Raw genomic sequence first — 15488 nt, 5'->3', positions numbered from 1 at the left:
GTTACTCAAACATTTTTTTACAGTTTTTACACACTTATACTCCCATTTACCCCTAGCCTATTTAGCCAACATTTAAGGGATGTAATAATATTAAAAAGAGACATATTATGGACACATATGAATGTGCATGAAACCAGACTAACTTCAGCACAAATGAAACTATGAATGTTCTGCATGAGCAATTACTTTTTTCAGCCCCTATTGTTGGTCTTGCCTGTCTAGATTTACTGTAAACGAGACCAGCAACCCCCCCATCTCCTGGATCATTATGTTTATGTACTGAGATCACAGTCGTTGATCTAATGGCGGAGTGCAAAGTTTGAAATTTGTGTGGGAAGGGGGGCGTAATGGAAAATAAGTCATTTTCTCCACAGCTCCATTACTTTAATTGTTTACTGAGCAGAGGCATGTTATGATGTTTCAGGTAAAGCACAAGAGTCACATTAACAAAGAGTGTGAGCTGTCTGAGCACAAACATCAGATGGAAAGCGTGAGACAGAGGCCTCATTATTTAGAGCCGGAAAGGGCCGATGTCTTTTGAGCACAAGATTTTCATCATTGCTCTATAACTGAATCTGTGAAACATTCGACAATGACGTGCATTTCTGTTTTGGCAATTAGAAGGACATTTCCAAACAAATGTACAGAATTTCTTTAGCTGGTTATTTTAACGAAACAATTTCCCCCTAATTAATTTATCCTTTCCCCACTTACGATAGCCAACAGTTATGATGTTCATTAAAAATGAAGGGAAGCCTGACTGTCGATCAAACACAAAAAGGGATTGTTTGAAAGGCCCTTTATTTGTTGCTGTGACAGCTCAATCACCCATCATGATCTAACCGGGGGGAGGTAAAAACCCCCGACAATGACCATCAGAGGCTACAGACAGCCCTTCATTCGAGTGCTAATTAGAAAAATTATATCTCTGAAAGGCAGCCTGGCATCTGTTCCCAGTGTGCTGAGAGAGACAAGCTGAAGAGACAACAATGAGTTAATAGAAAAATTAATTATTTACACTATTATCTAGGCCAGGCCATTGAAAGAATGATTCAATAATGCTTTAATTGTGTTGCTGATTACAGTTCCACTGAGATAGACTCGAAAGCATATCAAAAGCTCTGTTTATTAAATGTATGTGCTCCGATGAGATAACATGAATATTGCAGCGGTGCACAGCACAGCTTCAGCACATCTTGCGTATTTCTATAATGTCAATGGTGAGCGCTTCTGTAGAAGAGGAGAGGGTAGACCAATGGGTTACACCCAGTTATTTTAGATCAAAGAAGTTTGTGGTGTGTGACGAGTGGGGCGGGGCCGAGAGCCGTGGGAGCGGAGCGAGGCCGGTGGAGTAAATGATAATGAGCGTGTCGCTCATTATCATTTACTCCACCGGCCTCGCTCCGCTCCCACGGCTCTCGGCCCCGCCCCACTCGTCACACACCACAAACTCTGATTGGCTGGAATTATGGCATATTGTAATGCTGGGTTGTGTTGAGCAAGCGAGCCGTCGGCATGTAGAGAGCACTGAGGGCGGGCATCAGGTGAGCAAGCTAGTTAAATGTTGCACGCGCAAAAGAGAAGGTCTGCACAAATCCAAAAACTTATTTTAAATGCAAAATTGATTTTCGTGCGCTCGAAATACTTTCTTGTTTGTGAGACAAACATTTTCTCCACAATACTCAGTCCGTGCGTGTGCAAAACGCACTTTTGCGCACTCAAAATATGATCTTTCGTGCGCAGAATTGTGGCAGAGATGTAATCCCATAGAGTAACGACAGTGCAAGGACTTGGGAGATTTTATGTAGTTGTTTTATTGTGTTTTACTTTTGTATTGTGCATTTATTGTGTTTTACAATGCATTTTACTTTAATGCTTTAATGCATTGCATTACTTTTGTTCGTTTATTTGATAAAGTTTTATGTTGAAATGTTCGACGGTTCCCGCCTCCTTCTTCCCCGAACTTTGTTACATGGTTTTTTTACTTTATGAAAAGACATACATGGACCATCATTCAAAATTTGGGGGTCAGTAATATATATTTTTAAAGAAGTTAATACTTTTCTTTAGCAATGATGCCCTGAATTTGTCCAGTAAAGACAACATTTTCAAATCAATGCTGTTCTTTTGATCTTTCTATTCATCAAAGAATCCTGAAAAAATTTATCACGGTTTTCACTAAGATATTAATCGGCACAACTGTTTTCAACATAGATAATAATAAGTTTCTTCAGCAGCAAATCAGCATATTAGAATGATTTCTGAGGGATCACTGAAGACTGGAGTAGGGTGACTGCTGAGAATTCAGCTTTACCATCACAGGAATAAATTACATTTGAAAATATTTTAATTATAATAATAATTGTAATAATATTTCATGATATTGCTGCTTTTACTGCATTTTTGATCAAATAAACGCAGACTTGGTGAGCATAAAAGACTTCTTTCATAAACATGAAAAAATCTTACTGACCCCAAACTTTTGAACCGTCTGTTTAATGTTTAGTTTGTTTGTGTTGTTAGAAACAAAAAAGGTGAAGAATATTAAATAAAATATAAGCCTCCATATATTTTAGTTTCTCCTTTGTTTGAATGAATAAATAAATAAATAAAAACTACTTTTAGCAGACAGAAACAGTCTGCGATATTTTATCAAAATTACATTGATAAGGGACTAACAGAGAAGAAGAAAAAAATCTAAATAAATCAAGCTCTTTTTATTGTGGCTGACATATCCAAAAACCTGTTTTCAAATCTACCTCTGCAACATCAGCAGAAAAAAGCAAAGCTCCTGGGGCCTGTACCATGATGGTGGCTGAACAAACTCAGGGTTACAGGATTAGTTTTGAGTTGACAAAACCAAACCACTCCAATCCGGCTTTGTTGGTACCATGAAGCTGATCATCAACTTTCTCTGTCAACTCAGGCTTGATTCTGAGTTAAATTATAATCTCTAAAAATCAGACATTATCTTTGAAAATGTTTTATGTAGCATCCTTTAATTTGGAGTAAGAGAAACTGGGGGAGTGGCTTTATTGAGAGATGAGTCACTTGGCTTGAAGCTGATTGGTGTAATTTGTGTTTGAGATCTCTAAACCAGAACATAACCTACCCCAGAGCAGGTTAGCTGTGGAGCGTAAGTTTCTAAGGCAATGAATGCTGCTAAAAGCCAAGTCCAGGAGTCTCATTAATTTAAGATGAAAAAAAACAAAACAAAAAAAAAACAGAACAGAACAAATACAGGCTCACACAATAACACTGTGAAATAAAAGAGATATTAAAACCAATACATATTTTATATGTACAAGTTACTCTAGCGTTTCATATACAGTACAGATTGGTTTTGATACTCTAAAAATATCTAAGAGAACTTGGATAATGTCAAAATATTTTTTACATATTCTACTGTTCTACTCGTGTCTTGGAGATTTTAGGAGCAAGTGCAATCCAGCACCCATTTCATGCACAAACGTGTGTTTAGTAAAGATGTACATATAAACATTGGAATTGTATAATGTACACAGGGCGCAAATTTCCATTTTCAAAATTCATCAGTTCCACTCTTGTAGTACCATCAACAAGGCAAACAATTTCATATGATGGTTGCCTATTTCCACATTGATGTTAATAATGACAATCAATGCAACTGTACCTATTTCAAATTGTAAAACAATTCTCATCAATTCATATGCTGAGATGTCAAGTCATATTTACACTGGCTATAATAACAGCTCTGTGTTTTAGAAAAAAAGACACAGTCTTGATGAATTCAGAGTCTTTCTTTCAATGAACACATTTACGGTCCATGATCTCTAAATCAAAGCAGCAGACTAATGGTATGTTGCCATGAGAAGCTTGACATGAGAGTCCTTGGGGAAAAAAAGTATGTTTGAACTACGTAAAACACAAACAAACAAACAAACAAAAAAAACATAATTCAGTCATAAAATATATAAAAGCAAATTAAAACAAAAGAATTGCCGTTTAACAAGAACCAGTAACAGTACAAAAATCCACATGCAGATAAACATTTTATCTTCAATTCTTTATCCGCCCATATATGAATGTTTTGGTCCAACTGTAACTGTAATGACCAGTATTTACATATTTTTGTAGATAAAAAATATATCTAAAATTGCTGAAAAAAAATGCAGGACTGCACCCCAGGCAGAAGGTTCTGTTTTAAAAATGGCAAACACCAAATGTGTATAATTTTTTCTACAAATACAAAATTCTGGTATTTCAAGGACAAGACATATGTCAACACTTTCAACATTTTGAAAGTCAAAGAAATAAAGCATTCCTTATTTTATTTACTAAATTGGAAAAATTACTATATTTTTTCAGCTTGATAAAGAGCTTCAAGAATGTTTAGTAGTCATCTGTACTCTTTTTTTACACTTTAAAATAAGATGTTAAAACTCCCAAAACAGCATCAATCAGTAAAAAAACAAAACAAAACAATAACCATTAATGCATTAAATAAGTACAATAACAAAACGTTCTGAAATGTGGCAGGACCTGTATAAAATCCCTATGGCTGAAAGGTGATGGTAACGACACGAGCAAGACCTCAGTCACTTGTAAAGCTCATTAGAGAGCTTTTAAGCCTTCTTTGAGATGATATGTATTGGGGGGATAAAGCTCTTGACAGCTATTTGGCCCCAAGACTAGTTTGCACACATCCAGATGGAGAGCAGTCAGGCAGAATGTATTGCGTCCTCCCTCCAGTGTTTCCGACCACAGCATACAATGTTATGGAGCACCGCTGAGTCTCAGGTAGTCTTTGGGTAGATTTTCTCATAGATAAAGTTCTGTGCCAGTAGGTACAGTTCTCCGTCTTTTTCTCTCACCGCATGAGCCCGAACGTACTGGAACTGCTCTAGTGCAAACTCATAAAACTCATTCTCCATTTTCCAGATGTCTGACTGCTGCAGTCTGGCTATAGACTCTTTTGTGGGCGGCTTCTTCTCGCTCGTTTTCCTTAGGTGCGATTTCTTCCCTTTAGAAATAGACACAAACATTTAACAAAAATATTCACCATCTAATAGACTTGTAAAGACTTTCTCTCTGCAGTCATACCTGTCCGATAGAGCTCTGTGGCCCCCTTAAAAAAGCGAGGGAGAGCTGCCTCCAACATCATAACAAAGTCTTCCAACTCCTCTGTCACTCCAACTAACATATATTCATTCACCAGGTTGTATTTGGCTTGCTCCAAAGCCCATTTACTGCCAATGCTCCTATGAAAAGGTGATTGAGAAAATGTAACGAGTCCTAAAAGTGGTAGATCTGAATTGCTCAAAAAGACACTGAACAGCCTACCAGCACTCAAAGTAATGACCACAGAAGAAGGGAATCTGAAGCCACAGTTTCTCTGGAGCACAGTCAGATCCTCCAGCAGCTACACAATCATCAAACGTCTGAAACACACACAGATCTTTGAGTTGAAAAAAAATATACAGTTTACATGTTCTGAGTTCTGTGTGTAATAAAGAAAAAAAGTTAAGCTTTATTTTGACAGCAAAGAAGATAATTTTGTGGTTATAGTAATGGAAGAAAGTGTTTTATTACTATTTACTATTCTTCATGGCGAGAACAAATAATAAAAAAAAACTATATAAAACATTTAAGATTAATATAAGACAAAGTTCCTAAAGTACTTTTTTTTTTCTCCACTTTTTAAAACACATCAGCCTCTGAATAAAAACACATTCTAGTAAAATATGTTTAACAGCCATTGGAGTTTGACAAAGCAAGGCATGATGGTTGTCTTGAATGACCTAAACGGCACCTAGTGAAAACAACTTCATCATACTTAGATTTGAATTGGCTAAAAAAAACTTCTTCTTGTACTAGGATTTATTCCATATAAATTAATTCCCTGGCATTGATACCATTTCACCTGCCACTTTTTATTAATATAAGACTTAATTAAACAAGGCTAGTATTCAGGATGTTAATAGCACAACTTTTAATAAAACAAATTGGGATTTTTTAAAAATCATCATTTATAATAATAATAATAATTATTATTATTTATAATTGTATTATTTAAGAATATTACTTTAAATTGTATTTGTACTTTTTACATACTAATATATAAAATATTACATTTTATATAATACATGTTACAAAATAATAATATTACAATATTAATAATATTTAATATTAAATTTGTCTAATATTATTATTATTTTGAAATAATTTTTACTAACACAATAAATGTATTTTATGAACTTAAACCTAGGTACCTTATAGCTGTGAAATTCATAAAAATTAAAAATAGGATAAAAGTAGACGAAACAATTTAATCGAACACTTAAACCACCAGACTCACCTTTTTGTCCCCTTGCTTTCTGCGTCGCAGGCCTGGTCTGTAGTCATCACCAAAGCGCAGGAAATAGTAGTAAGACACCAAACGCTCAATAGGGTCCCGGATAACATTTATGTAAACAGGCTTTTTCTTCACTCCAAATCTGATAATGAAATAGGAAAGGAACTGTAATTAGTAATGTATTAGTATAGTAGGACTAACACATATTTTGGGCATTTAGGCATAATTAAATAGTTGATTTATGCATGTAGGTAAGGTATGGGAAGACACAAAACTGGAAACTAACAATATGATTGTACAGTATTGTTTAAAGGGGTGGTTGATTGCGATTTCACTTTTTTAATGTTAGTTAGTGTGTAATGCAATCAGAGCCCATCGTGTATTTCTGAGGGAGGGGCTTCATAAAAGCAGGAAATGATCAGTGCGTTCAGAGGAGAAGGGACAGAGAGGTGTGGAATAAAGGTAAATTATGTGAAAAATAATGCGTTTTTTAACAAACGAAGCATTACCACATGTTAGACTGCACCACATAAACACAATCAAGCCTAGAAAAAAAACAGTCAACCATCCCTTTAAAATGAGCTGAGAGGCTTGCTGCAATTCCTTTTACAGCCACCAGGAGTCAGCAGCATCAAACTGCTTTTTGGGTTCTTGGGAATGTAAAACAACATCCTTTCAATGGATATGAATGAATGAGTGGCTAATGTAGGATTCTAGTTATGCAGAATGTTGGCAAACCACCTTTCAGTGATGTTGGCACTGAATGCAAAACCTGAAACCACTCTATACAGCATTACTCGGGCAAAACACATTGACCACAACAGATTGAACAGAGCAAAATGACAGGAGCACATAATACATACTTAGTGAAGTCCAGAAAGGAAACATGTCCATGGTAGAACGCAGGCTTCATCTCCTTCCATAACGTCACATTCTTTACAAACCGTACCTGAAACATGAATAAATAAATAAATAATAATGAAAAAATAAATCACTTAAGGATTTGCTCTGAAAAAACAATCAGCCTTTTTAGAGTTTAATGATAGAAATTTGCCCATTTTAAGTCCCCTAAAACCTCAGGATAATATAAAGCCACCACACTATAACATCTGCTGTAGTGCACTATTAAGGAAATGCTTTGTGCCATTTAGAAGCTGTTTGGTTCATTTCAGTAAATGGAAACATTTGGATCCGTCCAGCATGATAATCTGTTGTTTGGATGGCTGTAAGTGGGAAGCACTAACAGTGAACATGCACAAGTGATACAAAACTGACCTGATCCTGAAGAGACATGACGGGATTGTTTTTGGTGGTATTGATGTGCAGCACATGGTAGTGGTTCTTGTTGCACAGGTCATAGGCGATGTTGGTGAAGGAGGTACTGGCTGTTTTGGGCACTCGGTTGTAGATGACCACCAAATCGTCTTCCTTGACCAGGGCCTCCTTCGCCCCCTCTTGAATGTGCCGTTGCTCAATCTCTCGTACCTCATGTCTTGCAATGGCTCGTTCTGCAATGGAGGAGGAGAAGATGAGGAGACATTAATGCAAAATTAATTTCAATAATAAAAAAAAAAAACTGAAAAAAAAAAAAAACTGCCATATACCAGATTCATAAAGGAATACTAAAAGTACTGTATGTTGAGGGAGCAAAATTGCAAAGAATACTGGATGAATCATTATCTCTTAAAGGAAAATTTATTTTATTAGATTTCAACACTATGCATTGCAGTTACATAATTTTGAGCATGTGGGCTCAGTGACCTGGCACTAAAAGGCTTTAAGATAATAATAATACAAATAATAATATTCATAATTTTAAAAATCCCAACAAGTGGGAACTCGTACTCGACAATAACAATAATGTTCTAATTTAATTCATATATTTAATTATTTTTCAAATATTTATTTTTGACAAAGTAAAAAAATAAACACCTTATTTGCCAGAATCTTTATTTTTTTATTTATTAATATTTATTTTTAAAGTGCCCCTATTATGCCATTTCGAATATTGCCTTTCATGCAGTCTGTAATGTAGCTTTGATCTGCAAAGTTGTAAAGCCGAAAGCACGATAAATAAAGTTATTGGCCCTGTCCCAAATGGCACCCTAAACCCTCGCGACCTTCCTCTGAGTCCGCACTTTCGTGTCGTAATGCCACTTTGACTGTCAGGTAGAAGTCTGCTGCGGAGCTCGCCCCAGTGCGGGCTCGGCAGAAGTGCGGATCGAGGGCGCATAACGGCCGCAAAGGGGGCGCTCGCGAGCACCCTTCTGAACGCTAAAATGACAAATGGACCATTGTAAGTCCGTAAGACCGCAAGTGCACATGAAGTGACAGGGCCATTGGGACAGGGCCATTGTCTCCCAAGAGAAAGAATCGACTCTGAACAGCCTAAACGAGTCGTTAGTAATTCAAATCCCACTTCCATGACGGCTACATGTCACAGGGTAATGCATTTGCATAATGCCCAACTATGTTCTATGGCCCTGTCCCAAATGGCACACTTCATGTGCACTTGCGGTCTTGCGGACTCAATGGCCGCCGCGTGCGCGTGTCCGTTAAAGTCGGCATGAAACATAAGTTGCGATTGTCTTTTCTTCTCTACTGTGACGTATATCCGAGTGAAACACCATCTGAAATGAGAGGGCGGGACTTGATTTCGTCCTTCGGGAATTGATTGGATCGTTGGAAGTTGGGGCGCTGCTAACAAAATGGAGGCAGATCTGAATGCCAGTTTGCAGTTAGTGGTGGGGGATTTCTCTCCACTGGAATCACAGCCGACACCCTAGCATGAATAAATGTTTTATTTATTAAAGCTGACGATGACGATCAACGGCACAAAACATGCGAATGCGAGAGAGAGAGCGAGAGAGAGACTGAGCACGTTCTCCATCAAGTTAAGTCATATTCATGGAAAAAAAAATTTGTTTGCGATGTCCTAAGAGTAATGTTGTTGTAATATCCTAACACCTTTAACATAACGTACTCCCTCATGACTGGTGTCAGTGCTATAAAGTGAAGCATCAGCTTCAGCTTTTCCCCCCAAACGTCACTGATGTCACTGCAGCTGTTGGCAGTTCCAGATAGCTCCGCCCTTGCGCCATAGCTTGTGACCGGAAGAGTAGAGGAGTCGTTTTGAGGGGGAGGGGAGGTTAACGTTTTTGATTAAAGAATATGAGGGCACATTAAAAAAAAAAAAGAATGATGTGCACGGATAAATTATTTATAATAAACACTACAGTATTCCATCAAAAAATAAAAATGGTCAATTTTGATTTCATGGCAACTTTAAAGGTGCAGTGTGTAAATTTTAGCGGCATCTAATGGTCAGGTTGCGAACTGCAACCAACGGCTCAGTCCCCCGCTCACTTTAGTGAAGCTACGGTGGCCGATACAGGACTAAGATGTTGTAGTCTGAGACAGCAGAGAGTAGCCAGCATTAATGAGGTTTCTTTACAAAGGTAAATTAAGGAATTATATTTACTTAATTATTCAATAAAATGTTATGTTATTGCGAATATTATTGTTACTTGTTCATCATTGTGTCAGTGTTTTATTCGCAAAAACAACAGTGACGAAATGCGCTCTGTTCGTCCTTTTACGGGCTACTGTACAAACATGGTGGCGACTTCCATGTAATGGGGGCCCCCGGTGTATGTAGATATAAATTGCTCATTCGAAGTTAATAAAAACATAACACACACAAAGCTCTATTAAATTTAGATTGTAAAAAATCAGCAGGGCCGGATAATATAGAGCCTTATTTTTTTTAAATTGCGGCAGATTGCATAGCGGAACCAATTACTGCTATGTTTAATTTAAGTTTAACTTCAAATGAAATTCCACATGCATGGAAATCAGCTATGGTTCTCCCTTTGTTAAAAGGGGGTGACCCTTTTGAATTAGACAATTACAGACCTATTTCAAGGCTATCAGTTATTGCGAAAGTATTTGAATCTCTTGTAAATGACCAAGTAAAACAGTTTTTAAGGGAAAATAATATTTTAAATGAATTTCAATCAGGTTTCCGCTCAGGTCATAGTACTATTACAGCTGCTATGTTGACTACAAATGATATTATTACAAGCCTAGATAATAAACAGTACTGTGCTGCTCTATTTGTTGATCTCTCTAAAGCATTTGATTCTGTAGATCACAAAATCTTATTGCAGAGACTCAGTTGCTTGGGTTTTAGTAAAATGAGTCTAAATTGGTTCAAGAATGATCTGACAGAAAGAATGCAGTGTGTCTCAGCTGAAAATTTAATTTCTACAGAATTAAAAATAAATAAAGGAGTCCCACAGGGACACTCCTGTTTTATTTTCACTTTATATAAATAACCTAGGTCAAGAGATAAACACGGCAAAAATCCATTTATATGCCGATGACACAATTATTTATACAGTTGCACAGTCTATGAATCTCCTAACCTTGGAAGGGAACTGGATTGAAAGAGTACATAGTTATAGATACTTGGGCTTATGGCTTGATGAACGGTTGGGTTTTAATATTCATATTGAAAATCTTCTAAAAAAGCTCAGACCTAAATTGGGTTTTCTTTTTCGTATTAAGAAGTGCTTTTCTTTTGAAGCAAAAAAAATAATTATCCAAAGTTGTTTCCTTTCAGTGTTGGACTATGGTGATGTGGTTTATATGCATGCAAACGTGTCCTTATTAAGGAAGTTGGATAGTATATATCATGCTGCAATACGATTTGTGACAAATACATCTTCACGTTCCCATCACTGTACTTTGTACAAAATAGTTGGTTGGTCATCCTTGTACCAAAGGAGAAAAATGCATATGTTATTATTTACTGCCAAGGCATTATTAGGTAAACTGCCAACTTATATTTGTAATCTTTTATCATATTATACTTGTAATTATAGCACTAGAAACTCTTACAAATTACATTTCACTGTTCCTACAGTACGCTCTGAATTTGGCAAAACTGCCTTTTCCTCCTATGGTCCTAGGCTATGGAATGAAATGCAGAGTGTTATGATGTTAGAAACAATTCCATCTCTAAATATTTTTAGAAATCTTTTGGAGTTCTACCTGGAAGAAACTTGTGAATGTTTTATGTAATTTTTAATATGATGTTGGATGATATTTTTTTATTTATTATTTTTTGTTTTGTTTGATGCGTGTCTAATCTGTATGTGAAACTTTCTGTGCTGCCATTTTGGCCAGGACTCCCTGGTAGAAGAGATTTATATCTCAATGGGATAATTCCTGGTAAAATAAAGGATAATAATAATAACGGTTCATTGCGTAAAGTCTTTATACACCTCTGAAAACATAGTTATGTATATTATATTGCATTTCTGTCAATAGATCCTCCTAAATATTACACACTGCACCTTTAAGTCCACAAGACCGTAGGGTGACCCATTCATCATTTAAGCTTTCAGAAGGGTGCTCGCCAGCGCTCCCCTTGCGGCCACTATGCGCCCTCGATACGCACTTCTGCCGAGCCTGCGCTGAAGCGAACTCCGCAGAAGACTTCTACCTGACAGTCGAACCGGCATTACGCCACGAAAATGTGGACTATGAAGAAGACCGTGAAGGTTTAGGGTGCGGTTTGGGACAGGGCCTATGTTGGCCGGCCACGAACAACAAAAACAAAACACTAAGCCAGGGGTAATTTAGAAATTAAAAAAACATTACATTTGAGAAGAAAGTAGAGAGACTAAGAGCGAATTCCAAACGGAAGTGACCATCCCTATGCCCTACTCCCTTCGAAGGGCAGAGCCACTGAAGTGTGCTCTTTGAAGTGTGTATAGCATTACTGTCTCGTATAAGCGTTTGGAACTCCCTTGACAAAGGAAATGACTGACCAAATGTTACCTTGACAATGCTGCGCGAGCGTGCAGCATTCAGCTCTCCATCAGTTGTTGCAAATAAATATGTATTATTATTTTATTCAAATATTATCTAATTGTCTTATTTATTATTAAACTTTTTCAAACCAAACTTGCTTACACTACCATCTTAAATCATATTTCTATCACTGACAAAAAATATTTTGAATTACATTAAAATAAAGATGAATGTAATTAGCCTATTTTCCTTACGTTTGTATGTGAAGTCGAAAATGAACCCCAACTTTGCTTTAAAATGCATCGCGAGATCTCTTAACCGAATATCACATGATCACAAACGGAAATCACTTCTGTGAAGTGACCATCGCATGTTCCCTTCGATAACAGACTTCTGGAAGGGTTCAGTAGTTCACTTTCATTTGGAACATCCCTACAAATGGCGTCGCCTTCCCGAAGTGCCCTTCGAGGGCGCAAAAAGCCATTTGGAATTCGCCCTGAATCTTAGAACTGCTTTGAAGTTTGAGAATTGTTGGAAAATGAGGTGATATTAAATGCATATTTTGAGAAAACAAAAGGGTTGTTTGACCTTGCATGCATGTAAACCTATTGTAGGAGACTCCCACAACAATATTAGGAACCTTAAAATGGCATAATAGGGGCACTTTTTAATGTTATATATATTTGAAAGTATTTATTTTTTCATTTTGCAGTTCTGTATGGAATTTTTTAAATTGTTTTGAAAGTAATGAACTTTAGAATTTAGAGAAATATGTCTACTCAATTCAGAAAAAATGTGCTACATACCAGCTATTTTATTTATTTATGCATAGTGTTGCCTTTTTTTCAATTGAATTTAGTAAATTCCTCTTCCTGTCATTTGAATTCAAATTCCAATTCAACATCCTGTGAAACTATGCATTACAATTCCTCATGAATGTTCACAAGCAAACCAATTCTTGAAATTTAGAAATTTGGCCAAATATATTTTTTTAAATATACAGTTATATGAGTGTCACAGCAAAGGGTCTGAATACTTAGGACCATGTGATATTTCAGTTTTTCTTTTTTAATAAATCTGCAAAAATGTCAACGATTCTGTGTTTTTCTGTCAATATGGGGTGCTGTGTGTACATTAATGAGGAAAAAAAATTAACTTAAATGATTTTAGCAAATGGCTGCAATATAACAAAGAGTGAAAAATTTAAGGGGGTCTGAATACTTTCCGTACCCACTGTATGTTATGTAAATGTTAATGAAAGGCTAAATTACAGTAATGCAAAATACTGACAATATTTAAAGTGAATTCATGAACAAAATTTACTCTGCAGTTCAAACAGAAAAGGACCTTTGGTCTCGTAATACTCGTAAGATCTTGAGATGAAAATTTGACAGCGTACACGATGTGGTGACAGTAGTGTGTAAATGTGAGCTGGTGTACGGGCAGCTGCTACTGTGAGGTGATGATGTCAAGCCAACCACAGCACATTCCCACTCAACTCTGACTGCTCTCAGGTCAAAGAACTCAGTCTCCAACCATCACATGCAGACAACTGTTATTGGCCATGACAACAACTGTTGCTATGCCACATTATGGTGTCCCACGACAACAGAGAAAACTTGTTACTATTGCAAAAAGCATTTTGACATTTTAAAGGAATAGTTCACTCAAAAAATTTACATTTGCTAAAAATTCACTCACTCTCGGGCCAAAATGTAGATGAGTTTGTTTCTTAATTGGAACAGATTTGGAGAAATGTAGCATTACATCACTTGCTCACCAATGGATCATCAATGTATGGGTGCCATCATAATGAGAGTCCAAACAGTTGCTAAAAACATCACAATAATAAACAAGTAATCCACACGATTCCAGTCAATCAATTAATATCTTGTTAAGTGAAAAGTTTAATGTTCGTAAGAAACAAATCCATCATTAAGTGTTCTCACTTTAAACCATCACTTCTGGCCAAAATAATCCCTAATCCATAATAATGTTTCCTCCAATGAAAAAGTCCTTCCCCTGTTGTCCTCTCACATCAAAATCCACTAACATATTTGTTTAGAACTGTTTTGGACTGTTTTTGTTTGTGCATATTTCTCTCCTGATTCAGACGAGATGACGTTTTCACTGGAGATAGCAATATTATGGATAGAGGACTTGTTTTAAGTTAAAATGTCTTATGGATTTATTACAAACAGAGCTTTTTACTTCACAATACATTAATTGATGGATTAGAGTCATGTGGATTATTATTGTGATGTTTAAACTCTCATTCTGACGGCACCCATTCACTGCATAAGATCCATCGGTGTACAAGTCATGCTAAATTTCTCCAATTCTGTTCAGATGAAGAAACAAACTCATCTACAGCTTGGGAGGATTTTTTGGGAGGCAAATTTTTTGGGTAAAACTATTCTATCAAAATTGTGAAGAGAAAAATAACACTCCTGCAAAATGAAGACTAAACCTAGAGAATTATGGCTCCATGAATAAAATATCAAAATCTACCCTTTAATATTAGTAATTCACCTCTAAACAAAAACTGTATGTGCTTTGTATGTGATGAACTGTAATGGGAAATTTTAAGGCAAAAGAGTCATCTGATTTTATGGGTAGATGTGCATGTTGCAGACTGTTTCACCATCTCATTACTGCTGCAATACCCAGCCTAAAGTAATAATATAATTGCAAGTTAATGAGAAAAACAGACTCATTACCTATTTACCACTTGATAGGCACACAACTGATGCATTATGCTGAGTGAAAGGGCTCTTTTAAAGGGGTCATACGATGTTGCTAAAAAGAACATTATTTTGTGTATTTAGTGTAATGAAATGTGTTTATGTGGTTTAAGGTTAAAAAAACACATTATTTTCCACATACTGTACATTATTGTTTCTCCTCTATGCCCCGCCTTTCTGAAACGCGTCGATTTTTACAAAGTTCATCGTTCTGAAAAGCGAGGTGTGCTCGTCAGTGGCAAATTCTTTAAATATAAAAAACGTACTTACACTCTGTGAGTCAGAACAGCCGGCATTGTAGTCTATCAGGAAACAGTCCTCCATAAAATGCGCTGGACAGTACACATCTGAATATTTGGGTTGAACTGTTTCTGGAACAGTGTTGTAAATACAACTTAACCACTGATTTCCAGTCGTGTCCTCTTTTGGAAGGCCAAACAAAGTAGTTTCGCTTTAACAACGAAACACACGGCGGGCTAGAGTGAGCGGAGGCCGGCTTAAATGAGTGGCGGCGTGCGGGCTTGAGAACGGCGCGGCCGGCGGATTGGACAAAGGAGCGTCCGGTGGGCTTGCGGCAACCACATGTGACG

At 36.7% G+C, this 15488-nt stretch overlaps 1 protein-coding gene across 1 annotated transcript in view; it reads right to left on the bottom strand.

Moving 5' to 3' along the window:
- Window positions 1-3924: 3924 nt before the first annotated feature.
- The window catches only part of LOC107691454 (heparan sulfate 2-O-sulfotransferase 1-like), a 28105-nt gene continuing 16541 nt past the window's right edge, over window positions 3925-15488 (bottom strand). The window contains exons 2-7 of the mRNA XM_016490052.1: window positions 7610-7842; window positions 7198-7283; window positions 6338-6476; window positions 5323-5420; window positions 5083-5240; window positions 3925-5002 (exon numbers count right to left, since the gene is read on the bottom strand). Coding sequence (XP_016345538.1) covers window positions 4776-5002; window positions 5083-5240; window positions 5323-5420; window positions 6338-6476; window positions 7198-7283; window positions 7610-7842 — 941 coding nt within the window. The 3' untranslated portion in view covers window positions 3925-4775. The remainder of the gene's footprint in view (window positions 5003-5082; window positions 5241-5322; window positions 5421-6337; window positions 6477-7197; window positions 7284-7609; window positions 7843-15488) is intronic.

The sequence above is a fragment of the Sinocyclocheilus anshuiensis genome, unplaced genomic scaffold, assembly GCF_001515605.1.
Source record: "Sinocyclocheilus anshuiensis isolate Anshui unplaced genomic scaffold, SAMN03320099.WGS_v1.1 scaffold842, whole genome shotgun sequence".
NCBI classification, from domain to species: domain Eukaryota; kingdom Metazoa; phylum Chordata; class Actinopteri; order Cypriniformes; family Cyprinidae; genus Sinocyclocheilus; species Sinocyclocheilus anshuiensis.
The sequence above is the reverse complement of the archived record's forward strand: the minus strand, read 5'-3'. Positions and strand labels throughout refer to the sequence as shown.